Here is a 19,600-nt window from a genome sequence, read left to right as displayed (position 1 = left end):
AGGACCGGAGTACCTGGCGCAAATCCTGCCCTTAGTCAAACCAGTTTGCTGCAGGACCTCTAGCAGGTTGTGATGCGGACTGGTGTCTAGGCGGCTGCCAAGAGTTACCCCCACCACTGCCGCCAACACAGCCATGGAAGTACATCCCCATAAGGGCTCTTCAGAAAGGCTTGTTTTCTCTCCTTTCTCTAATTCCTCCGCAGATGCTTTCCATTCTTAATCACCTGTAGCAGCTGCTAAGAGTTTTGTCAGATTACAGACACTGTTCTTAAAGGGGAGAGGGTCCCTCTTGAGATTGGTGTGGGGAAGGAAGGACTAGCCCCCCTGGGTTCCCTGAAACCAGAGATCCCATCTCAGGGAGTGTATCCCTCATCGATCTAGTGCCCCACAAATACCAGCCCCAGACTGTGCTGGGCCTTGCAGTGCTTATCTCTGCAGTCTGTCCACACACCCTTTTTGGCAGTGGTTGAGAGCAAATTCCACTCAAAAGTTTCTAACCACTTCACAAGCGTGAGAGACCTTCGAGGGCTATACAGTTTGTTTTATATAATAATATATATATTTAAAAGAACATATGATTCACATTCCCAGAAAACACAGGGGTGCAGGGAAGAGCAGGGACAACCAACCGCCTTGGTTGCCAGCAGCGCCAGCCCCAAGCCCCTAGCTCAGCCGCCAGCCAACTTGTTCCACCAGCCGGAGTCCTATGTTTTTGAGGCATATCCACACATTCTGCAAAGAATCTACAGTGTTGGGAAACCAAAACTAGAGTCTTGTCTTTCCCAAGCCCTTCAGTTAACATTACTCAATGTAGCTAAGTGGAGGGAATGCAAATGATTTATATTTCGCTGGCTAGGTTGAAGAAACTCAAGGGAGATGTGTTCTGCTTCAAGACAGGAAAAAAAAAATTCCCCAAAACTGTAATGCAAAGGCTTTGTAGTATTTTTAAACCTTTGATTCAGTCCATATGTGACATCTGAACACCGCCAAAATCTGTCTATGTTTCAAAACACACACACACACACACACTCCTAGCAGGAGAGAAAAGTTGGGTTTTAGTAGTGGTGGTGGTGGTGGTGGTGTAGGGAGGGCTGGCTGGGATCGCTCTTTAAATTATTCAGTATTGAGGGAGCCTCCTGATATGCCATTCCGAGTGGCCCCCTGCACTCGCAGTGGCTTTTGAAGGCAAAAAAAAAACAACAAAAAAAAAACCATGTTGAAATGAATAGAAAAAACTTTCAGGGGCTTACCTGGTTGGCCTCTCACTTCGTGTCTTGAAAAGTAGAGAGCTAAGAAAACCCAGGTGAGAGGAATCATATCCATTTCGAAGAAGGAGCTTTTCTCCAGAGCAGGATTTGTAGGTTTCTTGTCTAGTTATAAGTCTTTTGTGTTTTTCTCTCGCTTCTGTTCTTCCTTACAGTGTCTTCTGCAGAGGCTTCTAATGGTCAGTGTTTTCCTCCCGGGTCCTGGCGGCCCGTATTCACCTTTCTTCTTGCTGGGTCCCCACCTCGCCAGGAGGAGGGTAGCTCTTGAAATCAGCAAGAAGGGAGCAAGCCGGAAAGAGGGGACGCGTTTCCTCTCTTAAAAACAAGGCATCTATGTCCTCTCCAGTTCCTCAAAGTATCATTTCCTTTCTCCTACAACATCACGAATATTTCCCGAAGCCAAGCGTAAAAAAATAGCAAAAATAAAAGCCAACACTTGCCTTGGGCATCCCCCGGCCCCCAGGCAGCTGTGTGATCTCAGAAGCGTAAACTGACACACATCCCGGGCACCCGGGATGACACGCTGGCGGGGGCACCGATGGCCGGACGGCGGGAGCGGGAGGCGGCTGCCCAGCTCTTGCCCTCGCCGGGCTTCCCCACCGGGAGCCTCCCCCGGCGGCTACACCCGCTGAGCCAGCCTCACGAGGGGATCTGAGGAAGGAAGCTGCTGCTGCCGCTGCTGCTGCTGCTGCTGGTGCTGCTGCTGGTGCGGCGGCGGCGACTGGGATCGCCCGGGAGTGCGCGAGCCCCTCTCCGAGTTCGCTCGCGCGCGCCCTCACCTCCACCTCGCCCCGAGCCTCGCCGAGTGTCCGCGCGCCTGAGGATGTGCTGGGGGCGGGCTGCGGGCTGGTGCCTCGCTCGCGTTCTCTGCTTCCCCTCCGGCTCCCCCCTGCCTTTTCAGGCCGAGCAGCATGTGGATGTCAGAGCCGCGGCAGAGCTATCCGATTACGCGCCGGCTCAGGGCCCGCCCCTTCTGTGTTCCTGATTAAAGAGGCAGCCGCGGAGACGCGCGGCGCAGAGGCGAGCGCCGCGGCACCCAGCTCGGGCGGGGCGGGCGGCGGCTTCCCTCCGTCTCGGCCGCCTCGGGATCAAAGTTAAGGCAGCTCCCACCCAGCGGCCCCTCTCCTACCCGGCTGCTCTCGCCCACCCCCCAGCACCTCGGCGCTGGACCACAAAAGCGCTGCCGGTGCTTTGCGCCCCGGGGAAGGGAGCGCCCCCCCGACACCTCCCGGGCGCGCTGCCCTTGGCCGCGTTGCCCACGCCCGAGGGATGCTCCTCGGGAAACCCGGGAAATCCTTGGCCCCTGCCGCAGATGCCACACACGTAGAGCCCAACACAATGCCACGCGCAATGGCGTTACGGGAGAAGCAGGGTGGCGCGCGGTGTTTGGGGTGGGGAGCCGGGCGGCAGCTCAGCCTAGCGCTCGCACAGGCAGCAGTGCGTGGCGGCGACACACACGGTCAGCCCCGGCTGAATGACACCCCAAACACCCCCTGCGTTTACTAAGAGCCTTTGTTGTGTCCCAAACATGCCGCTCTCCTCTCTGCGTGAGGATCCAGGTTCTCCCTGCACCTCTAACGTCTATCAAAAGAGACTTTCTGCAGCACAGAATTTCCTCCGGTAATAGAGATTCCGACAACCCCCGTACCTGTACCTTTTTTTTGGGGGGGGGGGTTGCAAAGTACAGGTAAAGGAAGGCTCGAAATGCATCTGTGACTACTTTTCCCCGTGGAAATGTGGTCTCAATGCAGAAAGAAAGAAAACAGCATTCTGCCAACTATTTTTAAATGGAGGCGTGAAAGCTGTTTAGAGAGAGCTGCAAGCTACCACTTAGGGAAACACTTGCATCTTTGTTTCAGAAGATGACTTTATGGATTCCAAACGATCTTGCTTCATGAGGCACCTATTACTACTTTATCATAAAGGCTCTAACAGGAACAGTCTAAATAACACCCCTGCACATACCTTTTCTGCCACTCTGGAGATTAAGAAAAATAAAGTTTCGGTGACAAGAAACACACACGCCTGACTATCCCATTTATTTCTTTGCTTGTACTTGTGTAGTCTTCTGGGTGGTTTTCCTCCTTATCTGGACTTGCCATTAGCTTTGTTTATCACTTTTAGTGTTGGAAAAATCTGTAACTCCTACTTAACTGTTATTTACACTGAGATAACCAAAACAAAATTGAATCAGAAGTGATTTGCAAATAGTTGAGCCAAGCCGGGTTGGGGTTTTACAGTGCTGGGTAAATCCACAGGCTGCATATCACACTGTTAATCTCAGATGCCTGGTTTGAAAGGGCATTTAACAGAGGCCTAGTGAGTTCTTCCAGGGAACATATCCCCTAGCTGGCCTGAAGGCTGCCTTTCATCCTTTCATGTTTTCTCTCTCCCTTCCTTCTTTCTCGTCTTCCTTCAAAGGCTTGAGAACACATCTACTTTATTAAAACTCCAGATTTCGTTTTTTTTTTTTTTTTTCCCCATTTAAGCATCCATAGTAAAGAAAGACCAGCACCCCCAACATTTAATGGACCAAAAAAGCAGTCTGGATTTTGACCAGCGGTAGAGGTCCTCCTTCTATCATTACCAAGATGCTAAACTAAGTACAAATATCAACAGTGACAGCACTTTCCAAACCATTCTTTCCAATGTAGTCTGCCCACCATAAAATAACCTGTTTTTGAGAACTTTATAGCCAGAGTTTAGGTAAAAGTGGAGAGAAAAAGTAAACTGCTGCCTATTTGGAAACCATAAGAATGACAGCTTTGGACTTCTGATCTTGGGGCCTAGGGGTATAGGGTCCCTATCAGGCTGTCTCCAGGGTCCTTGGTCTGGTAGGGAGAAAGGTCAGTTTTAGTGTTCCTGGACCTGATTCTCAGCATTATGAATTCTATTTTTTTACATGTGTCCTAATGAGGGAGCTAACTTATTTCCTGCTGCCGCACTGCATCAGTCCACTGGAGTAAAGGACTGATGATCTGCTCTAGTGTAGAGAGAATGAGTCTTTGGCCTCCCAGCGGCCAGACCATTTTTTTAATCCTCTAGGGGGCAGCACTCAATAAATTATGGTAACTACCTGCGGTAGCACTTCTGGAGCGGCTTTTCCTTCCAGGAGCGCAGAGCCCTTTATCAGACTAGAGAGGATTCAGAGTGTGAGCAGATCTGTCAGCCAACTCTGAACAAGCGCCCACAGGTGGGGGAGGGCTTAGAATTGCTTTACTTCAGGACTTCCAAGGACTCTTGGGACCGAAACGCAAATCCCACAGGTGCCCAATGGAAAACAAATCTTTAGGGAAATTCTCAGACTGGGGCTGGCTCAGACCTGCCAGCCCAGTTTTTGTTTAGACTGCAATCTCAGGGGTTTGGCTGCTCTGGGTTTGCTTTCAAGCAGAGGCACAGAGGCAAGGAACCAGCCACTGGATTTCTCGTTATTTTGTGTGTCCACATCATGACCCATAGATAAGGTTGCGCACTAAAAAAGCTGCTCGCCTTGGCAGGAACAACGGGCTTGTTAACATGAATGGCAAACTAACTAGAAGAAAGGGAAGTAGTGAGAAGAGTCCTGGCAGCATCCCTGACTCACCTAGGACGTTTCCCATCATTATACTTAATTGTGAAATAATAATAGATAATCCCATCCTACATTCCTTTCCTTTGACAGGAAGGGATGTGGGCAACATAAAATAGATTTGTAACAGATGCTAAGAGAAAGCTGTTACCTACTAGCCACACCCCAGTGGAAAAATGGGTGTTTCCAGAGAGCCCTGAACCCAAGGGTGTGGCAGAATCACCTAAGGCGAATGTCAAGTATTCAGACCCCTGGGCGCCATTCTTTTGCAGATAGTATTCCTTGGGTGTGGGCAGGTGTCTGAGAATGTGTACCTGTAACACACATTTTAGGGGTTTTGATGCAAATGCTCAACTTTTGGAACATGGAAACCCCTCTTCTAATGTATATTTACACACGGGCTTCCATATAAGCGTTCCCACTGAAGGGATAGCTCCCAGGAGATATTTGTTCACATTTCTTCTCCAGACTCTTTTCAGATAGGGTGGAGATGTTTCAAGTTTCTAGGACCATCCATTTGAAAGAACTTGTCCTTCAATGACAGAGTGGTGGGTCCCCAACTTTACCTTGTGACCTCTATTTAACAGCAACAGCAAAGATCCTATTGAAAAACACCAGGAACCTCACCCCACTCACGGGAATGGGAGGTCAGCAGGTGTAAGTTCAAAGTGTCTGCTGATGGGCTATGGAGATAGATCCAGCCTTTCACCACCAACCCACTCAGCCATTATGTTACTAGACGTTTGTTTCAGGTATGGTTTTCCATCTGTGTTCATCACATTGTACTCATTAAATGCTCACGGAAGCATGACTACGATGCAGGAGGTGTGCGAGCAAGTAAGACGTTTGGATCTTGCCTCCTGGGAACACAAAATCTAAGAGCTCTACAAGTTTCATGCTTCTGTAATAGATGCCACCTGTCACATAGTGCACCCCCTTATCTGAGTCCTGACATCAACAAGCTCTCACCCTGAAAGGGGGAGATATGAGACTTAATTGCCTCTTAATCTGTAATTTACTACACCACCCTAGTTAATATTTAGCTGCATCTGTCTCAGAGGCAAAGACTAAGTTAAAATGTAATAGGTTCTCCTCATTTTTTATTCTCTTTTGTTTGAAACTTAAGTCCAGGTTTCTAGTCAACAGGATTTTTCCCACTCACCCTTTCAACAATCTGCATTTTTCTTTTTTTCCAACACATTTGAACAATGTCTAGTAATTTCTATTCGATATTACCTTTAGCAGACGCCCAGAATCCATACAGATTATCATAAAATGTCAAATCTCCTTCACTCTAAACTGTGTGTGGGTCTCCTCAGCTCTTTCTCAGACATAGACCCTATATCAGGTAGAAGACAATGTTACGAATAAACAAAAGAAAAAAAGGAGCAAAGGGTACAAAATTCATTCAAACATCCCTGGAATCCTTTACGAAAGAAACTAAAGATGTCATGTCATTCCCTCTGCTTGGATTAAGCATATTTCCTCTGCTACACAAATTTTTATATGTTTGAGGCATCAGTGCTTCAATAGGGCCCAGTGAAGCCTCCATCCCTCCTTGAAACAGTGTTCTCCAATCAACTGACAGTCATGTTGGAGATATCTGAGCTTTTAACCTGACTATATGGCATGTGAAATCTCTCATGTGACCCAATAACTGCATTTAAAATTGTATTTAATTTTATTAGATATAATTTCCTAAGCCCTCAAAAATACACAGATTCCACATGTATTTAACAACTACCATGCTGGGCAGCTCAGTTTTAGATCATCTTAAGACCAGAGCTGGAGCTCTCCCATGGAAACCCATAGAAATTCACACACTTATCAGTCTCTGAGGCTGTCTCACTTATTCCCAAAAAGAGAATTTCAGCATCAGCAGAGGCATCACTTGAAAATACTTGGTGTCTATTTGGTGAGGAGGAGGAGAATGAGGGTTGGTTTGAACAATTTCTACTCCTTTCCAGTTTTGAACTTTGGCACTTTCCTGACCAACCTCATTTATAAATTTAAAATTGGTTTTAGTCTTAACTTCATGACCACCCTAAGTAATAGGTATAATCATATATCCCCCAATAAGATGTTAATGCATGTATGATACTTCATCGGAAATGCCTTCATTACAGTATCTGCATTAGGTACCTTCACTCCCTGGCTGGGCATTCGGACAAAGGCCTTTCCTAGCCCCTAAAATAAAAATATAGATTCTGGGGCCTCCCAGGTGGTTGAGCACAGCTGGTTGAGCACAGCACTGTGAATCTGTCCGCAGCCTCTGCAGTGCTGGTTCTATTCCCGGCCAGCCAGGGAGATGCCCACATGGGGTGGCAGACCTCTCCTGTCTTGCCCGCTGCTCCCCTCAGCAGTGTTTCCAGTGAGTCTGCCTGTTCTGTTCCCCACTCTGCCTCTGGTGAATCCTCTCACCCTCCCACGCCTCTGGCTATAACCCAGCTCTTGTATAAATAAATAAATCTTAAAAAAAAAAAATACAGATTCCACTTGGCCATCAAAAGCAAAGGCCAAGAGTGTATTTGTACCTTCAGGGAATAAATAAGAGATGCGATTGGTTTTTAAGGTTACAATTTGAAATTTTTATCATTCAAGAACATCTTATTTTGAAGTGGAAATTCCTATTCTCTCATTGGATTTCTAGACCAGTTTTCTTGGAAACCTGAATCCTCCATCCCTGAGTGCACTTTGCTTTTCCTTCACTCACATGCATACAAACCCTAACAAACACTCACAGATTTGTAAAGCTTTTTTTTCTCCTTGTTATTATTGCTGTTTTCAAATTTGTAACCTGTGACTTATGGTGCCTTAATTAGACATCTACATGTCAGGTGATTGCTACGTTATGCTGGCAATCGGGGCTAATTTGAGCATGAAAGTCATGATGGAATGGCAAGAGTCAGGGTGCTGACCTTTTGCTATTGAGGATACTCCAGGGTGGGTTCATTCACACCCACTGTAGTCATTAGTTCCCACTCTCCTCCTTCATATTTACTCCCCCACAGTTTACTGAGCTGCCAATCAACCCTTGGTATCCTGATGAGAGCCCGGCTGGGGAAGGGGTCAGAATGAGACTTGCTTTCTGCAGGAACCACAGAATCATCTGTGGAGGCAGTCTCCTTTTCTGTCACCACACTTGGGTTTTATTTACTTTCTAAATAGAAAAAGAGGATAAGTAGTACATCTATATCATCAAAAACAAATTCAAACAGCACAAAATGAAAAGCCCCTTCTCCCAGTTTTGCAATTTACCTCCTTGTGGGTTCCTAGGAGCTGGCTACTAGCTGGCCACTCATGGGTAACTGTGACCTATTTGCTATCTACAAATCACAGCAGAGCATTCCTTGACTGCCGACGGAAAATAGCCCATATCACAAGGCAGGCCCAGGGACGCCTAGGCTGCTGTTGACTTCATTACGTGACTGTCTCCGTGGTGGTCTCGGGATAACGCTGCCTGTGATAACATCATGTTTTGCTGACACAAATGTCTCTTGACATATATGGTCACGACACCCCCTTCCCTGTGCCTGGTGAAATTTTGTCCCCCATTCCTATCCCACCCTCCGGACTTCATTCCTCATACCATTGTCGCATGATCAGCTTTTACTAGCCTACATGCTGTCAATAAATGGCACAAGAACTTCTGCTCAAGCAGCCTTGCAAACCTGCTCCAGGACTGCTGTGTCCATCATCACAAGTTCCTGTGGCAACACCTCCTCATTGATACAGGTCTTGAGTATCACTGCGGACACATTGAGACTTTGTTCCAAGTAAGAAAGCAAAAGCACATTTTATGGGTTTTTTTCCCCTGAACTTCCTTTCTCCAACTAGCTTTCCCTCCTTCTCGCTCCCCTAGCCCAAAGCAGTAATGACCTTGAAAACCACTAGGGGGCAGCTGTGACCAAAAAAGAAAACAGGGAGCATGAAGACCTGCAATCCAAAAGAAGAGGTGCAAAAGGAAATAAAAGGAATGCTGAGGAGAGAGAGCAACAAAAGGGACAATTGAAAAAGAAAGAAAGAAAGAAACGCAAAGACCACAGGATAAAAGGAAATGGAGAAGAAGTTATAATATTATAAGACACTAAAGGAAGTGTGTGTTAAGAGGGGACATTTGTAAAGGTTGGGGATTATTTGAGTGTTTTTTTTTTTTTTCTAAAGTAAACCTGTAGAACCTGAATTGGCTGAATATTAGCAAAAAGTGGGAGGTTACCTTTTTTTTTTTTGAACTGGAAGGGGTTTATCATGCTGGACTTTTCATTCTGAGGGCCTGCTTTATATGGATGGTTTCAGAGGGTCCTCTCTCTATCTGGGGTTGTAAAGGTTGGGGAGGAAACGCTCCCTCCACTTACATCTTCAGAATACTTAAGAAAGCTTTCAGCCCTCAGCGAGGGATTGAAATTAGCCTGAATATAAAGGTGCAATTCTGTTTCTCAATGCAGCAGAGCTCAGAAATGAGGGAATGGGTTTCTTTTGAAGCTGATGCCATAATCAAAGTGCTTTCAGGTGTAGTTCAGGCAAACCTCCCCTGGTTTCAGCAGGTTAACTTCATTAAAGCTCGTAGCTACTGCTTTAATGTTTTCTAGAGGACCCCCACCCCCACCCCACCCCAGGGTACATTAGGCAGAAACAAGCTCTCCTGGGAGCTCTGTACCCTGATGTTTTGCATTGTGAATGGAATGTAGGGGCAACATTTATGCTGGGATAATGGGAAATGGAAAATCGCTTCTAGAACTCAATGAATATCATCACTTTTAGTTTAGTCTTCTTTTCTCTTTGGAATCCACAATTTCCCTCCCCAACTTTAAAACAGACAACAAAAGCTTGACAAAACCCTGGTATAAGGGTCCTAAATAAAACGTGGACTGCCTGGGCATCCTGTGTTTACCATTAACTGCACCACATTGAGAAAAGCAGACTACCCCCGGCTGCTCCAAGCTCTATACCCAATGTCACTCACCGAAATCCAGTGAAAACTTTTAGAATCAGAGTCACATGTTGTCAGTCACCCATCACAGTTGTTACTTACTGAAGACCCAGGATGAGCTAGGGACATTTTAGGCATAGGGTTAGTAAAGAAAAACCTGAGGTGCCATTGCCATTTGGAATGCCTAAGTGCTGTGCCAGATGAAGCTGGGGCTTTCTTAAATGACCACTGAAGTTTTGAGGAGTTAGGGTAAATTGAAGCAAGAGCTATTTCAAATAGTGGTCATTTTGCAGAATTTTGTGTTTCTTTTGTAGGTTAAAATCAGAAATTTTCTATAATCGTCACCTCCTTCCCATTTTCTTTTCTTTCACTCTTTTTTAAAGATTTATTTTTATTTATAAAATAGCTGAGGTATAGGCCAGAGGCACAGGAGGGTGAGAGGATTCACCAGAGACAGAGCGGGGAACAGAACAGGCAGACTGATGGAACACACTGCTGAGAGGAGCAGCGGGAGAAACAGGAGAGGTCTATGTGCCACATTGGCATCTCCCTGGCTGGCTGGGAATCAAACCTGTGTTGCAGAGACTGTGGACAGCTTCACAGTGCTGAGCTGCCTCACCGGGGAGGTCCCCCTCCCATTTGCTTTTCCTTTGACATGGAGTCCTGGAGTTCAGTTTATAAGAAGTTTTAAAGTTCATCTTGAAAATCTGGACAGACAAAAATATCTCTGACCAGAACCAATTTGCTTTCCTTTAAACAAGTCTTCCAAAGTTAAATTACAAAGCAAGATTGTCCCTTTGTTAGAATTTGGCAAGGATCTAGGATGCAGAAACAGTTCCCATTTAATTTCCCATTTGGTTTGATCATAATTTAGAAGGAGTCAATGTAATTTTTGACCTTCCAACACATCTAGAAGTATGTTTTCTTGCTGCTATACCCGACTGACAGTGTTATCATAAATACTGCAGTTTCTCCAACACTGAGTTCCCTGAGCCCTCAGGAAATGGAAAAATTGCACTTTAGGGGAGAGGAGTATTCTAGGACAAGGTAGTCTAATAACATTGATAATTAGGTTAAAATGTAAGACAACATGTCTGAGGAATGCAGGGCTCTGAACCAGGGTCAAGACCTACTTACTGGTTGTAGCTTTTGCAGTGATGCTGTGTGTCTTGTGTCAAATTTTTTGGTCTGTCTGTGATTCTGTGTCCCCTCTCATAAAAGGCATGTTGTTATTCCACAGCAATGGCCATCAGGTTAACTACACTTGATATGAAGCAGGGTCTAGTTTAGAGCCCTTATTGATTCAAAAACTATTTATTGAGTGCATGCAAAGTGCCAAGTTCTGTATGGGTAATAAATAGGGAGTACATCAGTGAAGATAGAATATCTCAGGAGCTCTCTTTCCTAGTGGGAGAGACCAAACACAGCCAAGTCCATCATTTCAGGCAGCAATAGTGAGTTATAAGAAGAAAACAAGTAAAATAATGTGATCAAGACCAGTAAACCAGCAGACCTGGAAATCTAGGCTAGTTTTCCACTAACTAAGGCTCTAATGAAAGCAACTAACTCACTGCCTCATCTGTAAGGTAAAGGCTTGTGCTACACTGGTGTTTTTCCAAGTTCAGGTTGAGATCCATTTGTGGGTTACAAAATCAACTTGGAAGTGAAAAAACTATTTATTGGATGATGTGCTCAATATCAAATGATCAACATTTTATAAAAAAAGCTATAAAAAAGAGCATATGTTGTTTCATGAAACTTTTTCCTATTTATATATGTATGTATGTACACACAAACATATATGTCATACACACAGACTCACACAAGTGTTCTGGGTCACATATAAACTATATTTTTTTTTCTGTGCGTTGCAGTGGGTTAGCTGGTTTCTAATTTTTTTTAAAGTTCAAAATTCTATGATTTTCTTAATTTTATAGCTTGACTTTACTTTATAGTTTATGCTTGACTTTACTTATTGTATAAATAATAGTGGGCCTCCCAGGTGGTGCAAGGGGTTAAGACACAACCTATGAAGCTATCCACAGCCACTGCAGCATGAGTTTGATTCTCTGCCAAGGAGATACCCACATGGCTCAGCAGACCTCTCCTGTCTCGCCCGTTGCTCCCCTCAACAGTGTGTTTCAGTCAGTCTGACTGTTCTGTTCCCCACTCTGTCTCTGGTGAAACCTCTTACCCCCTGCACCTCTGATCTGTACCCCAGTTCCTGTATGCATAAATAAATAAATCTTTAAAAAAAAAGAATGAATGCTAGTGTTGCTGATCAATTTTTAACCCAGCATCAGGCACATGATTGGTGTTTGATAAATGCTTTTTGCATTAATGGAAATATGAGATTTCCACACGAGGGCTTAAATTCAGCAGTCTAATGTGAATTGCCAATACCTTATTGGTCAAAGTATCAAAATAATTTATTATATCTTGCCAAATGCTAGCCTTTCCAGCCAACTTCAGAATAATATTGTCCTTGTGACACTAAGATCTGTATTTTTCTTAGAATTCTCAGAAACTCTGTTAAGATTTTCTTTAGGGCCTCCCCAGTAGCGCAACGGGTTGAGCACAGCACTGTGAAGCTGTCTGCAGCCTCTGCAGTGTAGGTTCGAGTCTCGGCCCACCAGGGAGATACCCACATGGTGCAGCAGACCTCTCCTGTCTTGCCTACTGCTCACTTCAGCAGTGTTTTTGGTCTGCCTGCCTGTTCTGCTCCCCTCTCTGTCTCTGGTGAATTCTCTCATCCTCCCGTGCCTCTGACATGTATCCCAATTCTTGTATAAATAAATAAATCTTAAAAAAAAAGATTTTCTTACAAGAATTTAAAAATATTCTTCTCTTACATTGGGTGGGTGGTCTTCCCACTTATACCATACCTCAATAAACCTTTGAATGTTTAAAGAAAGAAAAGAATTAGCTGGGAAAAATTTCAGTTTATTGTCCAGAGTGCTCCAGATAATTTGCCTTCCTCTAAATGGTCTTGAGATTTTTCATTTCTGAAGTCACCTTTTACAAAGCAGCCATAATTTTACTTCATCACAGATTTTCCTCCCTTAGTCATGGCTTAAGAAGTAGGCTTCTCAGTCTCAGAATCATTTTTATTTTTTTTTTTTTTATTATTATTATTATTTTTTTTTTTTTAATAGAGGCATGTTTTTTATTTATTTATTTGTTTGTTTGTTTGTTTTGTTTATACATGCACTGGGTACAGTCAGAAGCGCGGGAGGGTGAGAGAATTCACCAGAGCCAGAGCGGGGAGCAGAGCAGGCAGAAGGACCGAAGTACACTGCTGAGGGGAGCAGCGGGCGGCAGGAGAGGTCTGCGCGCCATGTGGGACCCTCCTCCGGTGGCCGGGGAGCAGCCGGGGATCGAACCGGCGCCGCAGAGGTCGCGGGCACCTTCGCAACCCAGCGCTCAACCGCTGTGCCATCGGGGAGGCCCACAGAATCATTTTTAAATTATACATTTTATTAGAAATAGATGACCCAAATCTTTCATCCTTCCTTGCCTAGAACCCTTGTGAAGTCCATTGGGATGGAGAATCAGATCGAGGCAATCCCATTGAAGAATCAATGATACATCATCCTTAAGCAAGGCAAGAGTCAATGGACCCGGCTCAGAGCCCACGGCACATGCCCATGAGTTAATTTTCAAGTCCATTTCCTTAATTGCCTGAGCTCCACAGCCAGGCAAATTGACTCAGAGTTTAGGATTGCTATACACAACCTTTTGTATTCAGCCCCCAACTTTCCTCAGAACAGAGCAGACACATAGATATGAAGAAGAAATATGGGCAGCCCAACTGATTGCAAATGCTTGTCCAACACAGGCCAATACGACGGCTGAGGTTGTGTTTCCACTAAGGGACACCCTGGTTCATGCAAACATGTCCTCTTGAGTTATGGCATAGGAAATTCTATCTTTGTGAATCAAAGTACATTAAAAAGAATCTAAAAGAAGGCACTGCTGGAGGAAGTCTGTATTTTTAAAGTGAATGAGTGTTCCAGGGTGGGTCAGCCCAGTAAGTTTAAAATGACCTGGAACTACTTAGAGCATATTTGCTTAAAATTGGTTCTGAAACTCATTAGACTGTTTAGACAAACTGTTTAGACCAAACAAAATGTTTTCCTTACACAAGGACAAGTGAAAAGGCAAAACCATGAAAGGCTTTTACATCACTTTATGGTCTTTATTTGTTATCATCATTACTATTGCTCCCATCACTAATGATGGATTTGTCCAGGTCAGGGAAACTCAATGTATTCACATTTCTTTCTTTCTTCTTCTTCTTCTTCTTTTTTTTTTTTTTGCATTGCCAAATATAAGTCATATCAAATGCAAATACATCTTATGCATTTTGCTAAGATGCTCCAGTTTTTGTAGATTTTCTCCTCACAGAATCTCTCATTGAATCATTTTAACAAAGGCACTCTGGTGAAGATATGCTAAGACTGATAATGCTGTTTGGTAACTGAAGTCAACTGTGTTTATCTTTTTAAGATGCAACACCCAACCTACCCTGAGAAATGCCAGCTTTCCCTTAAACAAATGCAAAGTTGTATTTAGACTCTTTTGCAACATAGTGATGGAAAGAAATCAAAGTCTTGTCTGATGCTATTTTTAAAATACTCACTAGGGCAATTCCATCAGAAATACTGTTACGATAGTTTTTGTATTTTGATCCTTTCTGTTCAAGGGTAACAGCTCTGAGAAACTCCAGATCCCATGAAAATGATTTTTAAAAGTCAATTTGAACAAAAGCTGCTGTGATATTTATTAGAGTTAGTAAAAAAATATTCTCTGAGTCCCTTAAAATGTGGTGGCAGGAGAGTTGTTTAAAGCGGAAGGAGACTCATAACAGTGCAAGTGTCAAGACAGGGTTTCTCACTAAAAGTTTCAGACAAGACTCTTTACCTTTTGCTAAATGCAAAATAAACAGATCCCCCTGCTCCAGAGTGGTGTAGACAGTCTTTCTGCCTGCGGGTACAAGGACGTTAGTTTATTTATCACACCAAAAGTTGTTAGCTGAGCAGGAAATTAAACTCTAAACTTCTCATACCAAGTTCTGTTCTTTCACCACAGGGCAATGTTCAGACTCCAAACTCCAGCTTGCCCCACCTCTCTCCATGTTGTCTATTTACTCATGTGCTTGCAGAAGAACTTGATAATAGATACCAAAAGAAATTTTGCAATATGCTACAAATCGCCATAGTTGGCTAAACAGAGCTTTGTTGTCAGGATGCAGATTTAACAAAACAGAATCACCACTTAGTAATAGCATATTCTCCTACAACGGCAGGTACGAAGCACCTAACTCATCCTTGGGCATCATTGTGCCATGCAGACACAACTTTTTCAGCACAGCTGTTAAGTGCAGAATAGAGTTAGGTTGCCTGTGAGCAAGACAGAGAAAGGCTCAGGTGTGCCACGCATGGTGGCAAGATGTACACTCTGAATGATAAATTGTCTACTGTCGGGAAATCTCTCCAGGAGAAAGCAGATAGGGTGTGCTTAGGTGGGGAGAATCATTGAAAGTTAGTTCAGTAAGTTCGATTGGGAACTAAATAAAATAAAACCAACTTCTATCTAAATGGACCAGGTATTATGTAATATTATTAAAAGTAGAACTATCTCAAATATCTTCTTATTGGTTTGTTGTTTCTGAAAAACATTACCGTGGTTAGATCTAGAAAGGCAGGGGCAAGCAGAAAGAGCATTGCCGTGGGGGAGGAATCTACTTTCTGTCACTCAGTAGCCTTGTGAACAAGTTTGACTTGATCCTCTAAGAGACAGCTGTTTCTTCCTGTAACACAGTGGAGCTGGGATAGACTGGTCACCCCCGAAGACCAGGCTTTCTCCTACTCCACAGCTCTGTGAAGCAAGCAGGTTCCGGGGACATTGGTGTTATCAGCCCTCTCTGTGTTCTCTCACCAGGTGGCTGACTTACATGGTCTCAAGTGGTCATCTGCACTTTAGAAGAAAGAGCCCCCAATTTATCCATTAGACACTTTGTCCTAAAGCGGCAGGATTAGACACCAGGGCAGAAATGCAAACATCACCAAGGTCACCAAGGCCACCAAGGTCGTGGCCTTTCTGGGTAGAAACCAAGACAACACACCTGAGAAGCACTAGGCTCCCTGCCCCTGCCCCCTGGACTGTTCCTCACAGCTCCAGGGTGGAGGCCTTCACATGGGGGAGGGCAGGACACGCGGCTTCAGGCTGGAGTTCTTTGCGTGAGCACAGACAGACCATTTGGCAAGCTGGAAAGACAAAGTCCTCACGCACATAAGCAATGTTTTGGGGGGTGTCTTGGAAGCATCAGGGGGTGGCAACAACCCGGGGCTATTTCCCTGAGATGTGTGGGGTCCTACCGAGGGCTCCGCGACCAAGGAGCAATGACAAGGAAGAGCGCATTGTGGGAGAGTGGGCTGCTCGGAGGATTTGAGGATGCTCCTCCGTGCCTGGCGCCTCCTGGGCAGGATGGTGCTGAGGAGGACGAGGAAACAGGAGTACTTTAGGGAGAGGAGAAAACATGGTGGTGGAGGAGGGGGGAGGCAGTGCGCGGGTGTGGGTGGCATCATGCACCCACTGCCATTTGACTGAGAGGCAGAGCTGATCTTCCTGCTGAAAACAAATTAACAAAACACACACACACACACACACACACACACCTTGAGAGATGAGAGATTCTAGTGCAACCACTGGCCACATCTCTCAAGGATAAGTTAACAGAAAAGTAATTTACATGGAACCAAAGGTTATGAAGGAGACAGAGCTCATTTTAGCATAAAAAAGTAGGAAAGCTTTTTGCTAGTAGGTAGCATGTAAGTTTCATGTAGAAACTCAGGGAAAGCCACTGGCAGGAGATAACCCTTGCAGCGTGAGATGACTGATTTACTTAAAATGTGACCATTCTAGGGAAATGCAGAGAGCGTGAACAGCAGCAGGCTGCCTGCCGAAGCCGAGCTCACACCACGTCTTTCCTTTCGTCTTTCACCTTATCCACAAAGGTGATGGGAACAGGTGAGGACATCTGTGCCCCTAGCCATTTCCAAAACACAAGGGAGGTTTTGGAAGGACTGCAGCCTTGAAAAAAGGGAGGGGATAAGGAATTTGGGGGAGCAGAGGAAAGAAGACCCAGGTGCTATATGTGTGAGGTGAGGAGGGAGGTAGGGCATAAAGAAAGGATGAGAAATTCTATGGAGAACATGAATAGTCCCTGAAGAAATAATGGGAAGATGATGCCCCCAAAATCTGGACAGTGAGAATCCATGCTACTTCACAGTGGAACAAACAAGTTGGCTGTTCTAAAAGACCCTTCCTCAAAGATAGAGATAGATTATATTATTGGTCTGCATTATTCACTCATCAAGTCTGAGGGACCACACATCCCTCCCCTGCTCTGTGGTGTGCAGAACTTCTTGAAGGTAAGTGTGCTTTCTCCTCTCCTTTGATATCAACTCTGTCATGTAATAGGCTTGATCACAGGAATGTGAGTGACAGTGACGTGCACTGTCAGCAGACACTGAGAGATGATGTGAGGTTGCTCACTGCCCGTCTCACCCAGGGTTGCCCCGTCAGCTTGGATCCCCATATGAAGGGGACACAGGAACAGAGCTGAGCTGTAGGTCAGCCACACTGGCACGTACTGTGAGCGAGACACACACCTTTGCACTTTGAGTCACCAAGATCATGGGGTTATAATGGCATAATCTAGTGAGTACGGATTTTGCAAACCCACTTTACATTACGTGGATGCACCCAGTGATCTTGAAACAAGATGATAGGAGGGTGGGATTAGTTACAGTTCTGAGGGAGGGTGTGTCCTTGCTAGAAGGAAGTGTCCTTGGCCCCAGAGAGAGGGTAGGAAGAAATCAGAAGAAGCTCCTGACCACCAGTTGACGACCTCAGTCTCAGCTGTCAGAACAATGTCCCTGCCCTTGTTTTCCCTTTCCTCAAAGGAGAGCTATGGCCAGCCCTTGTGTGGGTGACTTACTCACAGTTGCAAACTCTGTAAAGCAGAACTCACTGGTGGAACTGATGCAGAAATAGGGAAGTATGGCCTACAAGTTTCTGCAGAGAGCTCAGGAAATTCCATTGAATCAAAGGCAGGTGATGGTGACATAGCAGTTTTCATCGGGAGGCCGGGTAGGGAAGTGTGTTGTGGGGCTGGGGTGAAGATGTTTGTTTTTCCAGGAACCATTAAAAAAAAGAGAAAATCTAAAAGAGAAGCTAGAAATGGGCCAAGTTTAGCTATGGAGGGAAAAATTTGTATTGTCTTGATAGTGGTGGTAGGAAATTATTTGGTTTATTTGTGACACAGCTTTGGCCTTCCCAGAGAGACTCAAACTTCTGGAAAACTCACCAAATTTCATGTCATAAAAAAGGGCTCCTCCTGGATCATTTCATGAGAAGAGTTTTGTGCAATTTTGTAGTAATTTCTTATGGAGCTGAGGAGGAAGTCTGTCTCCATGTCACTGGATGGAATATGGTAGAAGTTACACTAGGTGGGAGGCAGGACTCCATGACCTCTCAAACACCCTCAATTCAAACGATTAATATTTATTAGTTAATGCTAAAACTTATGACATAAAAATGTCAAAATTGATTTAATTAGGGCCAACAAGTAGAATGAAATCTGAAATGCAAACTTACCATTTTATCATTTTTATCCCCATAAGCCATATCAAATTATTTATAGGAATAAGGGTGTAAATAAGTGGACAAATGAATAAAGTGACATGTGGCAGCATAAAGTCACATCCAGACTTACCTGAGTAAGCAGTGGCAAGTTTTGAGAGGTGCAAAAAAATGGAAACTGGACCTTTAATCAGGGGAAAATTCTAATAAATCTGGGTAAGGAGGGAAAGGTCTGATAGTGTGTATAAGGTTCACGAGTTACAGCACTTCTACAAAAGCTGGAAATGATTCAAAGGAAAAGCGAACCATTTAGGTGGTTCCCAGCAGGCACTGGTGCATTCCAGCGAGAGACGTGCCATTGCTATGGCTTTACGTTAATTTCTTTTCATCCCAAATGTTCATTTTAGTCTCTTGAGAGGATTTTTCCCCCAGTGTGACAAATTTTCCAATTTTGTAATGGAAGCCAGGAGAAAATGGAATTCTCTTTATAGAAATCCATTTTGTAGCCAACTTTCTTGAGATGCATCTATCCCTGAAAGCAATTTCCCTCATCCGGTAGAAGCGGCTGAGGTGTTTAGAGCCGGCTAAGAGGATCACTGACAATTTGCTCCTAGAGCTGGTGGGAGATTTAACAGCAAGGACTCGTGGGGGAAAGTGCTGAGGGCCGCCTGTCCTCCAGACCCTTCTCCAGCTGCTCTGAGCTCTGTTTTCAGCTCAGCGATTAACCTGGAGCGGGAGGCAGGACTCTGGACTGGGAAGCTGAGTCACTTCAATGCCCAAAGGCATCAGGCCACTTAGTGTTTTCCTCCGGCATGTTCTAGAATTGGGCTGGTAAACTAACTCCTCACCATGGAGGCAAATAGAAGCCGAGTCTACTCAACAGACTGGAGCAGCAGCAAAGCCTGTCCTGTCCCAGATCACGAAGGCAGGGAGGGCTCGCAGGGAAGGGGAAGGAATCTAACTAGGACTGGAACTCCTGTCTGGCTGGCTCCTTGCCCTGCCTTACATTCCAATTCTGCCTCTTTGGGGGCACATTTGTGATTATGTAATGGCAAAACAAAGCGTTTGGTAGTAAATTAAATCAGTTTTATACTATGTGGGTGACTTGCATGCAGCACATACCGCCAGGCTTTGATGCATTCCAATGTGGGAAATGTACTTGAAGCATAACAACCGGCTCTTCTCCAT

The 19,600-nt window shown here is 44.8% G+C and overlaps 1 protein-coding gene across 4 annotated transcripts in view; it reads right to left on the bottom strand.

The window, feature by feature from the left end:
* NRP2 (neuropilin 2) overlaps positions 1–2,161 on the bottom strand; it is a 117,029-nt gene extending 114,868 nt beyond the window's left edge. For 2 of the 4 annotated variants that reach the window (XM_037523901.2, XM_037523902.2), the window contains exon 1: positions 1,251–2,161. In XM_037523901.2, coding sequence (XP_037379798.1) covers positions 1,251–1,323 — 73 coding nt within the window. In that variant the 5' untranslated portion in view covers positions 1,324–2,161. The remainder of the gene's footprint in view (positions 1–1,250) is intronic. The other 2 variants (XM_054700018.1, XM_037523900.2) reach the window with 2 other exon arrangements.
* Between the last annotated feature and the right edge of the window lie 17,439 nt (positions 2,162–19,600).

This window comes from Talpa occidentalis, unplaced genomic scaffold (assembly GCF_014898055.3).
Source record: "Talpa occidentalis isolate TD23 unplaced genomic scaffold, MPIMG_talOcc4v2.1 talOcc4.3, whole genome shotgun sequence".
Lineage (NCBI taxonomy): Eukaryota > Metazoa > Chordata > Mammalia > Eulipotyphla > Talpidae > Talpa > Talpa occidentalis.
Note: the sequence above shows the minus strand (reverse complement) of the source record. Positions and strands in the feature narration are given on the sequence as shown.